Raw genomic sequence first — 15,967 nt, 5'->3', positions numbered from 1 at the left:
GATGAAAGGAGTAGGCGCTGCAGCCTTCCGCGCCACCACCTCCTCCGCCTCCCTTCCCCCTCGGGTTCAGCACTGGACAGCTCCCGCCCCAGCCTAACACACGGCAGTCGGCTGATTGACAGGGAAGCCGACCAAACAGGCAACCAAATGACTTGAATCCGCCCTGCAAGGGTTTGGTTGCGGCCAAACTGCCTCTTTAAACATGCTTTTTCCCCTAAGAGCAGGGAGAGGCATGAGTGTGGTTTGTAGCCAAACCAAAAGATTCCAATTAACCAGCTGCCTAACTCTCTTGACTCCAGAGAGATAAACATCTTAAAAGAAACCTTTGCTCTTTGGGTCTTCCTCGGGTGCTGTCGGGTGTGGGTCTGTGTGCGCGCGCGCTCCGCAAGTCAACGAGGAGGAGCCAGAGCTGGGAGGCAGGAACGACCTGAGATGATTGAGCAGCGTCTTTGGCGGCCACGGCGGTAGCAGCAGCAGCAGCTCTTGAACACACCTCAGTGAAAGCCGCGGTGGAAGCCGCTGAGCAGAAAGACGTAAGCAGACTAACTGTAGCTGCCGGGAGCAAGAGGGGATGTAACCCGTTCGGCTCAAGGCTGCTAGGTGCGTAATCCCGAGTCGACCCGTTGTGGAGCGGGTGCAGGTAGCTAGCATTGCCACAGGTGATTTGATTTCCTATGACGGTAGCTCAGCCATCCGGACCAATTTCGAAACATTCTTATTTTGAAGTCCTTTTTGTTTTTCTGGTGCCATCTGGAGAAGGGGCAAGACTGCAAGTAAAACTCTTAATGTTGATAAATTGATGACCAGAATTTAAAAAGTGACTCTTCTCGTCCTCTCGTCTCCTTTCGGTTAGACAGATGGGAGCCATGGCTTACCACTTACTCCTCTGCCTCCTGTTCGCCCATCTGGGATTGGGAGCTGTTGGCGCCAGCCGCGACCCTCTGGGACGGTCGGATTCTCCTCGAGAGAGGACCCTGAAGGGGAAGCAGCACGACCAGCACCTTGTTCGAGCCTCTGCCTCGGATCCTTCGATACCCTGGAGCCACTCCACCGACGGCACCATCTTGGCGCAGAAACTCACCGAGGAGGTGCCCATGGACGTGGCCTCTTACCTCTACACTGGGGACTCCCTCCAGCTGAAGCGAGCCAACTGCTCTGGCCGCTATGAGTTGGCAGGCATGCCAGGGAAGTCATCAGCCCCTGCCACCTCTCACCCTTCCTTGCACGGAGCGCTGGACACCCTGACACACGCCACCAACTTCCTCAATATGATGTTGCAGAGCAATAAGTCGCGGGAGCAGAACTTGCAGGACGACCTGGAGTGGTACCAGGCGTTGGTGCGGAGTCTCCTGGAAGGCGAGCCCAGCATCTCCCGGGCGGCCATCACCTTCAGCACCGAGTCACTGTCCGCGCCTGCCCCGCAGGTCTTCCTCCAGGCCACCCGAGAGAAGAGCCACATCCTGCTCCAGGACCTGTCCTCCTCGGCTCACCACTTGGCCAACGCCACGCTGGAGACCGAGTGGTTCCATGGCCTCCGGCGCAAGTGGAGGCCCCACTTTCACCGCCGCGGCTCCAATCAGGGGCCCCGGGGCCTGGGCCATAGCTGGCGGCGCAGGGACGGGCTCGGTGGGGATAAAAGCCATGTCAAGTGGTCTCCGCCTTATTTGGAGTGCGAGAACGGGAGTTACAAGCCCGGCTGGCTGGTCACTCTCTCCGCTGCTTTCTACGGGTTGCAGCCTAACCTGGTCCCTGAATTCAGGTAGGGGGGAAAAAAAAACAAAAGCCAAGTTTACCTTCCGGTTTCGCTGGTTGGTGTACAGGTGGGGAAAGCGCATTCGGTTGTGTCGCTTGCGCCTCCCATCCCAGGAGCAGAGGCCCAGGCTAAGCGACGCCCGACGTCGGCGAATGTGCCTAGGGGCGTTAAGCGCCCCATGTCTGTAAGCTTCAGGCACTCAGCGAAAGCCTTTCTTTTGGATCACTTCTCTGAAAGGAGGTGGCACTTGGTAGAGCTGAAAGCAACCTTGGCTCCTCTTTGCGTTTCTCCAACTCGGGATAGCAGGGAGGGGAGTTCTGCTAAGGGGGTGATGGCGATGGAACTTGGTGAACTCACGGTTAGGCACGCAGAGGAGCGAGAAACGGATCAGAGAGGAGAAAAGGGGGCTTGAGGAACAGAGTTCCTCGTGTCTGCCACTTCAGGGTAACCCGTACCTCCTTCCTAAACGTGTAGTTTGGGGCACCGGTCTGTTGTTAGTCAGTTACCAGAGAGTATCGGTGCAGTTCCCTTAGCAATTCTGTTCCCTCAGCAGCTGAGTCAGTCGTAGCAGTCTAGCTATCTCCAGGATCCAGACTTCACAATTTGTTCAATATGCTCTTTCTACTCGTCCCGCTCCCCCCTCACCCCGGTCTATCTTCTCTTCCTTTGTCCCCTCTTTCTCCTGTTTTCCGTGTTAGGCAGATCTGGTTCTCCAGTGTCCTTCACACTCTCAACACTTTGTAAAGGAACCTGATTATCTTAGGGAAGGAGGAAATCAGTTCTGGTTGAATCAGGCAGGAAGCTTGGAGGAAACTTAACAGTTTTGTTATTTCCTGTCCCAAGGTATATAGCATTTGAGGAAAGATGAGAATTTGTAAACAAGCAGGTTGTGACTTCTGCCCTGGGAATTGCTTGACCTTTGAGGTGAGGAACTTCTAGAAGTACCCCTTAAGAGTAGATGTGAAGAAGGAGCAGAAAGGAAAGGAGTAGAAACTCCAAAGAGGGTCTGTGAGAGGGCTACAGATTAAGTGGGATTCTTCCCAATTCCCATGATGGGATGCTCTAGAAAGAAGCTCTTGGGGCCTGAGCTTGTTTCTGTAGTTTTTGGGAACCTGGAAAGAAGTGACAAACCTCTCACTGGGTTTTTATAATGCTCTGTTTGTCACAGCAAGGACAGGATGCTGACCTGATGAGAGACCAGGATAAGTACTAGGTGGGCAAGGGTGTGTGTGTGTGTGTGGGGGGGGGTACTTGTTTGTCTTGGCACTGTTATTTACTGCTGAATGACCTTGAGCAAGTTGTTTAACCTCTCTGGGCTTCAGCTACTTATCCATCATCTCCAGGGAGCCATCCAGTTCTAAAATTCTGTAGCTTTTAATGCTAGGAACACTTGAGAAGGCATAAATGAAAAACAACTGCCTTTCTCTGGTTCTGTATGGCCATATTAAATCTTTGTGTGTGTTTTATCTATCTCTTTTAAAGATCCTGTCTTAAACCAGAGTAACTCTTTCCCACTTTCAGGATAATCTCATTTCCTCCTGATGGCTGCAGGATCCTGTTAGCAAGAGCTGAGTCTTCGAGTCTTTGCCGTATCATTTGCTCAGAAGAGGAAAGATCAGCCAGATGTCATTCACTGCCAGCAAATTGTTTGTGGCCTTTACAGGAGCCTTTTCAGGGAGTCCCAGGATCGAATGATCTATCTTTATCTATCTGTCTATCTATCATCTATCTACCTACCTACCTACTTACCTATTATCTATCATCTATCTATATGTATGTATCTATCCTCTATCTATATGTATGTATGTATCTATCATTTCCAGAATTATTTCTCTTAAGGATCAGAGGACATAGATCATCTGAAGGAACTCAGAACCTTCTGACAGCCAGGATGAAAGGCTGAGGACACAAAGGGTCTGAGGTTGTGAGGGCTCACATACCCCCCACCCCCAACTATTTTTTGTCTATTTTCGGAGAATATTGTTTCCCCGGCTTAGTCTCTAAGTGCTTTTATAATCATTGATGGTGTTCTTCAGCTAACGCACAAAGCCAGGCTATAGTCTTTGGCTTTTTACAGAAGCTGGTCAGTCTCAGCAGCAGCTACAAAAAGCAGAATAAGTGCTCTCCTGTGAGTATTTTTGCCCTACCTCCTGTGCTCCTCAAATACTGTATTTAGGATTCACACAGATATTATTAGAACTAGAATAAATCTTAAAGAAATCAGATAGTTCTACCTGTTGTTTTATAGATAACAAAATAGAATTAGAAAGGTGAACTTACTTGTCCAAAAATTACGTAGTTTCTAGCAACAGAAGAAATAGGATCTAGGCCTTCTGCCTCTGGCTTATACGTATATACCTAAATCATATTTCTGTGGCTGTCTGAACTTTGCATACAATCTATGTTCTGGAGACATACTTTATTCTCTATCATCTTTTTAAGAAAAAAACATTAGCCCATAAAACACAGCTGCTGATTTTTAAAAAAAAAGATTATATTGTTCATTTACACATTTGAGGTAATGTTTAAATGGGCCTTTTCTGACTTTTTGTATTCCTAAAAGGCAGAGGTTTTTTTTTTTTTTTTATGTTTTATCATTTAAGATGCGTTTTATAAAATTCTACAATACAGATAGATGATATTTGACAGGTATGGTTACATGGTAAATCTCAAATGAATCATTTCTGTGAAACCACAATTAGGAGCCCTAGTTATAATGTTAAATAGTATTTTAAACTAGGAGAGGGCTCTTTGCAAAAAGTCTTAATGAAAGTCTATAATGAAAAAAATGCCTGATAATGATTTACTTACAGAAGAGAAAAGGAGGAAAAGTTTTGTGGTTAAAATTCTCATTTAAAATCAGTTAATATTTCCACAGGTCTTACTTATAAGATTAAGGCATTTAAATTACATTATATTTTATATTTAGAAAATGTAAATCCAAAACATGAAGTTCAAAAGTAATGTTGAGAACATAAACAACCACTTTCTTATATTAATATATATCACTGTAAAAAAACTCTCAGAATAAATTTTATTCCCGTTTCCAAATGACACAAGTATCTTAAATTTCAAAACCAAGCATAAGACTCACATAGGAAGAAGTTTATTCCTATTCTGTTTCTTTAAAAAAAATGACACTAATTCCCCTTAACTAAATGTCTCAAGTCTTTTGTTATCGATTTATAGTATAAACATTTTAGTTTTCATCTTTTGTCCTATAGCAGAAAGAGAGCTGTAGTAATAATTTAAAGTATACCCTAAAATATTTTTACTTAGAGTGTTGTGTTTGTGATGTCCTTGTAGAGTTTTCCTTAAACTTAGACTCCTTAGGATTCACATAGTAATTTTTGTTTGTGGAACTTAAAGTACTATGGAGTTGGATCTCATTCTGCTGAATTCATAGACAGTTTATTGGTGGTGGTTAAGACTGTTCAGTGCCTAAGACAGATGTAAGGTACTTATTAGTGTTTGTTGAATTTAAATGAAGGTGAGTTCCTGTGGGAAATTCATTCTTTCTTGTTGAACTGAAAGGGACTTTAGTTCCTTTCAAGTGGTTCCATCTTCTCATTTTACTGTTAAGGAAACTGAGACCCAAAGAGCTAAAAGAATGTGCAAGGAGCGGCACATCTCTTTTGGGGTAGGTTAGGATTAATGGGAACAAGTATTCATTTAGCACCTGTTGTATGTTAGAGGCTTTATATATACCACTTCATTTAATTCTTAGAATTCTTAGGTAGTTACAACTTCAGAAAAGTTGAGCAAACTTCCCAGGGTAAAACAGCTAGTAAATTAGGAAACAAAAATCAAATTTAGATTTATCTATGAAGCTTATATAGTTTTTCCACTACCCTATGTTGCTTTCTATATCTTGATTTCATAATTATGATTTTCACCTTGTTATTAAAAAATATAACATGATATTGACTGGAAATAATATATTTGGCCAAAATAAACGATACACTTATTTTTTTAGGCTAAGTCATTCATTATTAGGTATATCAATATTCCCATCACTGTTTGCATAGGTAGAAAGAAGAGACAAACATCATGTCATGTGAAATTAATTTTGAAAGAAAAATCAAGGCACGTGAATCTTTGTTATAAAAAAATTTTAGTACCGCAAAGTTTTCCTAATGCTTAATCCAAATCTTACCCAGAACATGTTCTCCTTTGCATCTGGTTCTTTTATTCATGGAAATCTTTCCCTATGCAATTCAGGCTTGAATCATCTTATAATAAATATCTTTGTATAGGCTTAACACATTCAAGAGAGAATGTGTTGTGTAGTGAGAAGAGGATTAGATTTGAGTTAGAACTTTACCCCAAGTCCCAGTTTTGTCTCTGACTAGCTGTATTACCTCTCTGGAAATCAGTTTCTGCAAAATTAAAATGGGAATGGACTTGATTATCTCCAAATCTTTTTATAACTCTTTGTTCTATGAATTCTAAGTAGTCCAGGTGGTCAACAAGTAAGCCTTGAAAACAGGGCTGATACACAGGAAAACAGTGCCTGTGGTTATTGATGGGGGAGTGACACGCAGAGAAAGAAGAAACCAAGTGAATGGCAGACTTGGTGTTTGGTTAAAAGGTAATAATAGGACAATTAAGAAAGATCACCATAGAGTGAAAACCCCTTTGTAGAAACTAATGGACATCAGTGTCACTAATTCCCTGACTTCCTGAGGGATCACTTCGCTCTCTCTTTCACACACATATACCCATGTACCTCTGTTAATGATTCTGGTGCAGATTTTTGCTTTCAGCAAAATGGGGCAACTCACACAGAAGAGAAATGATCATCTTGCTCTAAACCAAACATATCCTATGACTTTACGGATTTTCTGGTGGGAGCTGATAGAGCTGAAGAGGCTTACCTATAGGAACAGCATAGAGGTGTTTTCCTGGGTTATAGATCACAGGGTTTTTAGATGACCTTCTGCTACTGAGGTTTCTGAGTCTCAGTTATTTCATCTGTAAACTGTTTGAGTGGTAATGTATATGTCACCGGGCTTCTGTAAAGACTAAATGAAGAACTGTTATCACACAGGCAGCTGAGTAGGTATTTTTTTTCATTACAGCTTCTGTCTTCTCCAATACTGTCCTCAACTGACCATAAACTCTTTTTAATTTAATTGTATTGGAGTCATGTTATTTATGATAATTTATAATTTATAGAATAGCTTATTTTCATTCCTGATTATTGGGAAAGCTTGTAATGGCAGTGGATATGGTGGAAATACTGGCCTTAGAGACAGAAGATATTGGCACCAGCCTGGACTATATCCTTGAATTATGATGTTACCGACAGCAGCAGTTGCCTAATCCTTAGTTTCCTCATCTATAAATTGAGCGGTTTTGACTGAACGACCTCTAATGATCCTTATAGTCCTAAATCTTATGATTATGGACATAACTAAATGTGCCACTTCAACTCTGGAAGTTTAATTTGATTACAATGATGAAATTAATGAATGTATGTTCATAAAAATGAAGAACATGCTCATATATGTTCAGTGTTTAACTCTATCATGGTCATAGACTATTCCCTCCCAACACACAGAGTTAAGTATATGTATCCTAATGGTAATGAGAATTCCACTTCAAAATAACAGTAAGTATGATCTGAGTTTCCAGGTCTTGACAAATCCCCTGAAATTTTACTTAAAAATCAACATGAAGTTATTTCACAGATTTCTAAGCCAAGGACCTCAGCATACCTCAGTACTTTCCCTCAAGATAATAAATTTTTAGACATTTTTGAAGCTCCTTAAAAAGTACTTACTCTTAAAAAATCTGTTTCCAAGTTGCCTCTGTAGTTGGCTTTAAGATTTTAAAAAGGGTTATTTATTGTGGAGCAATAGTGGCATAGTATTATCTTGTTATTTTCTAGAATATGCATTTGGAAGCAGAAATGGTATTTCCAAGACTTCTAAGTATATTACAGGAGTATACGCCTATCCTCTGGAGAGGGAACTGGTACCCTGTTTAGACTGATTTTATAGTGTCAACTGTTGGATAAGCCAAATATTACTTTGAACTTCAGAAAGGCAGCAGTTTTCTGTATACTCTACAGGCTTTTTAAGGCTACCTTTGTTTTAGTTTTAACTTGCTGTTGTTAGGTGCCGTTGAGTTGGTTCTGACTCATAGTGACCCTATGTACAACAGAACGAAACACTGCTGGGTCCCATGCCATCCTTGCAATCATTGCTATGCTTTATCTCATCACTGCAGCCACTGTGTCAATCCATCTCATTGGGGGTCTTCCTCTCTTTCACTGACCCTCTACTTTACAAAGCATGATGTCCTTCTTCAGGGACTGGTCCCTCCTTAGAATATGTCCAAAGTACGTGAGACGAAGTCTCGCCATCCTTGCTTCTAAGGAGTATTCTGGCTGTACTTCTTCCAAGACAGATTTGTTGATTCTTCTGGTAGTCCATGGTATATTCAATATTCCTTGCCAACACCACAGTAGTTTCAAGAGTGCTACTGAATTCCACATACATTGTGTTTTATAATTACATTGTAATATACTGGGATGCCAATAAGTACGTTGTTGAAACTATTTTGCACTTGGTTATTACAGAAGAATTAGGGCCTTGTCTGCTTTATCTCTTCAGTTCTGTACTGGTGTTCATAGGGTTATTTAAGCAGAAGTACTACGATAGCATATTGGAATTTTGATAACTTTGGCAGCTTGACGGCCATTATGTGTAAATAGGCAGTTCACTGGTACCAGGGCTATGGGAGAGTTTGCCGCTAACAGCATTATTAAGCGCTTGCCTAGCACAGCTATGGCATATGCATCACTGGGGCTTGCTCTGCTGGTCGTTTAGCCTTATCAACTTTTAGTAAAAAACCATTTCCATGTGTAATTTCCACTTTGGCTGGACATTTATTAACCCAACAAATCTTTCCTCCTACAGGAAAAAAACCTGACCTATAAAAATATTTAGATGGATAGGCTGTTCCATGAGTTACTTCTTCAGTTTGGGGGAGGTTAATCCTCTTGGATAAAAGTCTTTCTTAGGACTTCACACCCCCTTTCCTATAATGCCAAGTCTAGTAAAGGGACCATGACTGAATTTATTTTTGATACACAAGGGTATTATAGTGCCTTAAGACAATTACATGAAATACATAATTTCCAGGTTTATAGGTAGTGTTTACAGAAAACATAGATTAGTTTAAATGTGATTTGACCCCAGGATAGTTAGGAAAGTTCTCGCCACCCCCCCGCAACAGAAATCCTGTCACCTAGCTTTTTGCCAAAAAAGGCAGTGTCTCTCTCTCACACACACACACACACAGAGTTAACTGATACTTCTAATTAATTGTGATCCAGTTATTTTTAATTGATTGTCATATTTGTTGTTACTTTACTCCATTTAAAAACTACAGTTAAACAAAATAATACATAACTTGGCAAAATTTGGATTTTTTTATCCTGTCCAATCACCAAAGTACCCAGTGAGCCTATAACTTAAGCAACCTCAGAATTACATAAGATTTTGGTTTCTTTAACCTAGCTTTCATACTATTTATGTGATTTGTCAAATGTATACATCTTAGTATATTATTATGGAAGAAACTTTTGTAGAATAACAAAACCCATGGCTTTTATCTAAGAAAGGGAAAGGTGTAACAGTAAAGAATGAATTTAGTTCATTAATTTTAAAATGTACCTGTTTTCACATTTTAATGTCTCTCAGATTGAGATATGTCTTATGATTGACAGCATGTCACTTCAAATGGCATATACTTTCTTCAGTGGCATAAATATAATAGTGCATCTTATAATTAATAACATTTTATATTTGATCAAATATGATATTACAAAATGGGAAAATAAATTCTAAAGTTCTATTATCATCTGTAAGTTATCAAGATGCAGTGAAATATCATGTATGGAACCACAAAATCTAGACCTTATTAATGTTCATAAAGCAGATTGCTATTTGTCTTCATAATGATGCTGGCAAAAAAAAAAGACAAGCTATACTGAAACTTGTAACCACATTTCTTTGCAATGCGTGTGAAATACACAAAATATTGGGCCAGAAACTGCAGAATACATAAGGTAAGGATTATCAAAATCTTTCCCACACAATATAGAAAAGTACTTTACTCACACTGAGCGAAAATGCCTAGGATTGTGAGAATAAAAGACCAGTTTTATAAACTTCAGCTCAAATTCCTTAGCAAACAAAAAAGCTTGCTTTGCAGAACTTGGTAATTACTATTGGACTCCTGTACAAATGTAAAATACATGAACTAAAACTTAGAAACAAATTTATAGAATTTTACCTTGTTTTAAAGTTAAACTTTGTTTGTGAAAACAGCGAATAAGAAAAGGTTTTTTTAATATAATTTTTTGGCTAAACCCAAACAATTTTCTGGTAGATTAAACTCTGAGAGCAAACCTTTATCTCTGTATCATCAATATAAACTTAATGAATTAGAAAATTAAAGATAAATACTGTCTATAAGTGAAAGAATAAAGTTGGAAATTTTTTATTTGACTTTGAGGGCATACAAAGCAACGTTATCAACTTTTCCTGTCCATACCTATTTTTAACTTCTTTTTTTATTTTATTTTATTGTGCTTTAGGTGAAAGTTTACAGTGCAATTAGTTTCTCATTCAAAAATTTAATGCAAACTGATTTGTGACATTGGTTGCAATTCTCGCAATGTGTCAGCACTCTCCCCTCTCCCCTTTAGACCCCAGTTTCCCTGGGTCCATTCGTCCAGTTTTCCTAGCCCTTCCTGCCTTCTCGTCTTTGCTTTTGGTCAGGTGTTGCCCATTTGGCCTCGTATACTGGACTGAACTAAGAAGCACGTTCCTCATGTATGTTACTGTTTGTATTATGGGCCTGTCTAATCTTTGGCTGAAAGATGGACTTTGGGAGTGGCTTCAATTCTGAGTTAGCAGGGTGTGGGGGGGCCATTGTCTTGGGGGTTCCTCCAGTCTCTGTCAGACAAGTAAGTCTGATTTTTTTTGTGAATTTGAATTTTGTTCTATATTTTTGTCCCGCCCTATCCGGGACCCTTTATTTTGATCCCTGTCAGAGCCAGTGGTGGTGGTAGCTGGGTACCATCTAGTTCTGGGCACAGGCTGGTGGAGGCTGTGGTTCATGTGGTCCATTAATCCTTTGGACTAATATTTTCCTTGTGTCTTTGGTTTTCTTCATTCTCCTTTGCTCTGAACATGATGGGACCAATAGATGTATCTTAGGTGGCAGCTTGCAAGCTTTTAAGACCCTAGACCCTACTCACCAAAGTAGGGTGTAGAACATTTTCTTTATGAACTATATTATTCCAACTGACCTAGATGTCCCCCAAGACCATGGTCCCTAGCCTTCAGCCCCAGTAGCTCGGTCCCTCAAGGTGTTTGGATGTATCTAGGAAGCTTCTATGACTTTGCCTTGGTGTTTCATTTTTGTTGACATCTTTGACCAGTCTTTTTCCCACTTGAGGTATTGCCAATACTTTAGTTTAATATCTTTAGTAGAAGTATTTGAGGAATGGAGTCCTTGGGTGGTATAAACAGTTAATGCACTTGGCTGCTAACCAAAAGGGTAGAGGTTCAAGTCCATCCAGAAGCACCTTGGAAGAAAGGTCTAGTGATCTATTTCTGAAAATTCAGTCATTGAAAACTCTATGGAGCCCAGTTCTACTCTAACACACATGGAGTCACCATGAGTCAGAGTGGACTTGATGGTAACTTTTTATTTTTGATAAACTAAAAATAAAAGGGAATATATCCATCTCTTCTCTAAAGTGTTTAAAGTTTTGAGGGTGGAAATCAAAACTTTTTGGTGTAGCCACGCAACTAGATACCTGTAGCACCCTAACCTCCAGTTATGGCAACCAAAACTGTCTTTAGGCACTGCCAAATACCCCTAGGGGGCAAAAGTGCACCTGCTTGAGAGCCACTGGTGTAGAGGAACAAACTACGTTTATTCTGAGTCTATCCTTATTCAAAGTGTGTGTGTGTGCATATGATGTGTGTTTGTACTTTACACATATATGTCAGATTACATTTCTTTCTTTCTCTCTCTCTCTCCACCACCAGTCTGTCAGTTTGTCGTACTGTGGTGGCTTGCATGTTACTATGATGCTGGAAGCTCTGCTACCGGTATTTTAAATACCAACAGGGTCACCCATGGTGGACAGGTTTCATCACAGCTTCCAAACTAAGATAGACTGGGAAGAAAGGCCTGGCAATCTACTTCTAAAAATTAGCCAGTGAAAACCCTATGTAGCAAAACAGAATAATGCTGAAAGATGAGCCCCCTAAGTTGGAATGTACTACAGAAAAACTGCAACAATGAACTCAAACATACCAATGATCATGAAAATGGCACAGGATCATCTATCTGCTTATTTGTTTGGAACATAAGGACACTGTAAGTATAAAACCTGAAATGAATGAGAACTGGAAAATTGTGATGGATCAATGAAACATTAACTTGCGTTTGTACGTCATCAGGGCTCAAAAAAGAACAGCTGGCTAAATTCTTTGCAGAATTTGTTGCTAAAGCATGGTTTTACTACTTGTATGTTAAATGTTATATATTTAAATTTCCCTACTAAAAGATGAAAGAACTCTGGTGGTGCAGTGGTTAAGTGTTCTGCTAACCGAAAGGTCAGTGGTTTGAACCCACCAGTTGCTCCATGGGAGAAAGATGTGACGGTCTGCTTCTGTAAAGATTACAGTCTTGGAATCCCCGTGGGGCAGTTCTACTCTGTTCTATACGGTGGATATGAGTTGGATTTGACAGAAATGGGATTAAAAAATGTAATTTGAAGGGAAATTGTGTGTGGGGGGGAGTATATGGTGGGAGAACAGAGATGGGGAGAAGAGTGGGGAATAAAGAGGTGTGGGGAGAAGAAATAAATGGAGATGAATGAACTGACAGAAAAACAACAATCTATGATGCTGTAGAATATTGTTTTACTTTTTCATGAAGTTCTGTTGACCACTGAGTACTTTTATAGTTCCATGAAACTGAACTACTCTTTCCTAGTAGATAGTGAGGAATTAAGTTCCCAAAGGTTTAACCATTATAAAGGCAGGTTGACTCTACATGTATTTCAGAACTTTATTTCAGGATGTCAAACCTATTATTAGACTAATACAGAGCTTATCCTATTAAAGGAATATTAATACCCTGTAATGTATGTTTTAAAAACATTCTGTCTGCCATTTTAACTTTATTGATTCAAGAAAAGGATGTTTAGAATATGAATACTGTAAATGAACTGTCCTCAAAGAAATGATATGTAGACATTATTTAAGGCTTTAATAAACATAAGTTTAAAGATGCAGTTTCTAATGTTGCTAATGGGCAGAAATAAGTCAGGAGAGGGCTTAAAAATAGTGATGACTGCATGATGAAGAAAAATGTCTAGATTTCACAGTGCACATTACTTTAGAGCAAACTAAGTGACTGCTTCTTCATTCCCTATCCATAAACATGTAATCTATCTGAGTGCAGTGACAAGGGGATGAGGAGCTTGCTGCTGCACACTGTGTTAGTTATGGAGAAATCAGGGACAATGTTATGAATGTTAATGATGAATCCAGGGCTCATGAAAAGAAAGGTAAATATTATGATTTTTCTGAATAAGGCAAACTTTTGAGGAAAGCTGTTTCAAATATTGATTTAATTAATTTTGTGAAAAGGCCTTCATAATCCAGTTCCCTGAAAGTTATTTAGCATATATCATTCTTTCCATTTTTATGAGGAAGAGGCTAATAATAAAAAATGGTCTCAGGAGGCATTCTTTAAAGGAGTGTTTTAGTAAATATCCTGAGAAAAACTCCTTTTCAAAGAATTAGAATTTTAGCACTAAAAACAATTTTGGAGATCATGTAATACAGTTCTTTACTTTTATGGGTGGGGAAATTGAGACCACGGAAGTGGTGACCATCACTTGCTGCAGTGAACTTGTAGTTTAGTAATAGGCGCAAGTAAAAAGACAGAGTCATCAAGTAAAGGTTAATTTATGCTAATTATACATTGATCCCAAACCTGGCTGGACACTAGAATCACCTGAAGACCTGGTAATATGTTCCCAGGCCCTCCCCAGACCCCATGAGATGAGATAATCTGAGAATGGGATCAGAAGTCTATATTAAAAAAAAAGGCTTTGTAATTCAGAAGGAGCTGGTCCTTAAACATAAATCTGGGTAAAATAAACAGTATTTGATAAGGCAGAAACACGTACAGTTTATTTTAGAAGATCTTAGGAACTAAAATTAAAAACCATAAATGCTTAGCAAATTCAGCTTTAGTTTCTTGAAAATTTGACTATAGGCCATTCTGTGTACCTGAAGCATTGCAATATCATCAATGACTCTATCAGTAATGAAAGTTTTAGAATGCTTAGCAGGTTCTTTATGAAGGCCGGGAGATCACAGGTACTGAACCTTGGAAGAGGGGACCCTAGTGGCACAGTGGTTAAGAGCTGTGGCATGCTATGGTTGCTAACCTAAAAGGTCAGTAGTTCAAATCCACTAGTCACTCCTTGGAAACCCTATGGAGCAGTTCTACTGTCCTACAGGGTCGCTATGGAACCTTGAAAGGAGAAGCCACTGAGTTGTATGCTCTGATTCTCCCTTTTTTGGGGGGTTTCTTCTTTGTTTTCTCACCTTTAAAATAGGGTCTATCATGAGGGTGAGCTGCCTCTTGTTATTTTTGTTTTTCTCTTTGTGTACATGTCCTATTCTCCCAACTCATCCTACATGTCCTTCAAATGCAAGGATATTTTACAACTTCAAATCCAGTAACTCTTGAAAGTGCCTTGCATATTTCAGGGCAAGGAATAGTGTCTAGGAAGAAGTGTTTTGGGGTTACAAACCTAGTTTTAATCTAGGAGTTTCCACTTCCACTTACTATGTGCCACTAGCAAGTTAATTAACCTCTCTGTGGCTTAATTTCCTCACCTGCAAAAGAGGTAGAATATGTCTCGTTGTTGTAAAGATTAGATAAGCTTATATATGAAAACCACTTGACAAAGTGTCTGAAATGTATTATTCTTTTATTATTATTATTATAGAGTATATACTATGTGCCTGGCTAGGGCTCTAAGTGCTGGGGTTATAATAGTGAAAATGACAGACAAAAATCACTGTCCTCATGGACTTTCTTGTGGAGTGGGGGAAGATAGATAATAAATAAGCAAGATAAAAATAATAAATAATTCTTGATAGAAAAAAGTGCTGTAAGGAAATAAGCAGGTTAATGCAGTAGAGAATGACTGAGAGATAGGTGGGCTTCATTAAACGGAGATCAGGAAAAGCCTCTGTGAAGAGTGACTGAGTTGAGAAATGAAAGAGGGGAAGGAAGCAGTCATGGAACAAGCTGAATGATCCCATTCCAGATAGGGGAACAGCAAGTACAAAGGCCGTGAGACAAAAACGAGCTTCAAGTGCTCTAAGAACAGAAAGAAAACCAGTGTTTCTGGAATGTAGTGAGAAGTGGGTAATGTGGTAGAAGATGAAAGTAAGGTACAGAGAAAAAGGTTTAGAATATTGTGATAATATAGAGACATTCCTTAAAAATCTCTACCCCAGTAGCAATATACAGATTATGAATGTATTTTCATTTTTTTTCCCTCCAGATGATGGTTTTATTTTAGCTTTCTTGCTTTATTTTGGCTATTGAGTTTGGTGCTTTCCTTGCGCCCAGGCTCAGACCTGTAAAGTGAAACACTTTCCAGACATAGCAGAAGAACAGAGGAGAGGCACAGTGGGTAAATTCATGGACAAAGCATTTTTTTTCTTGCCAACAATCCTGGGATCATGTCTTGCAGGTCTCTGACCTCTCTCAAGCTGGCGGCTGGCAGGTCCTGTCATTTGGCATTTCCTGACATGCTTTGTTGCCTTTTATGTAAGGGTCTAAGATCTTGAGGTTGGCCAGAAGAACTGCCAGTAAGAGGCACAAAGTCACAGAAGAAGTGAGATTGGAATAACCAGAAGAGAGACCATGAACATTTGGGACATGAATTTGGAGAAGGTGGACTCTGCATGACAGGAAAAGTATAGGCAGGAATGTGTCTCTAATGGAGATTATTAACAATGGAAATTTGGGACTATGAGTTTTAGGAAATGCAATCATCATCATTACCTTCTTCAATCTGACAAATGTGGAGTTTAGCTTCTTTATATCCCCCTTTTCCCCTCTCTCCTCTCCCTTGTTTTGTTA

General features: G+C 39.9%; 1 protein-coding gene across 1 annotated transcript in view; it reads left to right on the top strand.

The window, feature by feature from the left end:
• The first annotated feature begins 498 nt into the window (after positions 1-498).
• The window catches only part of GPR158 (G protein-coupled receptor 158), a 734,231-nt gene continuing 718,762 nt past the window's right edge, over positions 499-15,967 (top strand). The window contains exon 1 of the mRNA XM_004380527.2: positions 499-1,759. Coding sequence (XP_004380584.2) covers positions 858-1,759 — 902 coding nt within the window. The 5' untranslated portion in view covers positions 499-857. The remainder of the gene's footprint in view (positions 1,760-15,967) is intronic.

The sequence above is a fragment of the Trichechus manatus genome, unplaced genomic scaffold, assembly GCF_000243295.1.
Source record: "Trichechus manatus latirostris isolate Lorelei unplaced genomic scaffold, TriManLat1.0 scaffold00075, whole genome shotgun sequence".
NCBI classification, from domain to species: domain Eukaryota; kingdom Metazoa; phylum Chordata; class Mammalia; order Sirenia; family Trichechidae; genus Trichechus; species Trichechus manatus.
Note: the sequence above shows the minus strand (reverse complement) of the source record. Positions and strands in the feature narration are given on the sequence as shown.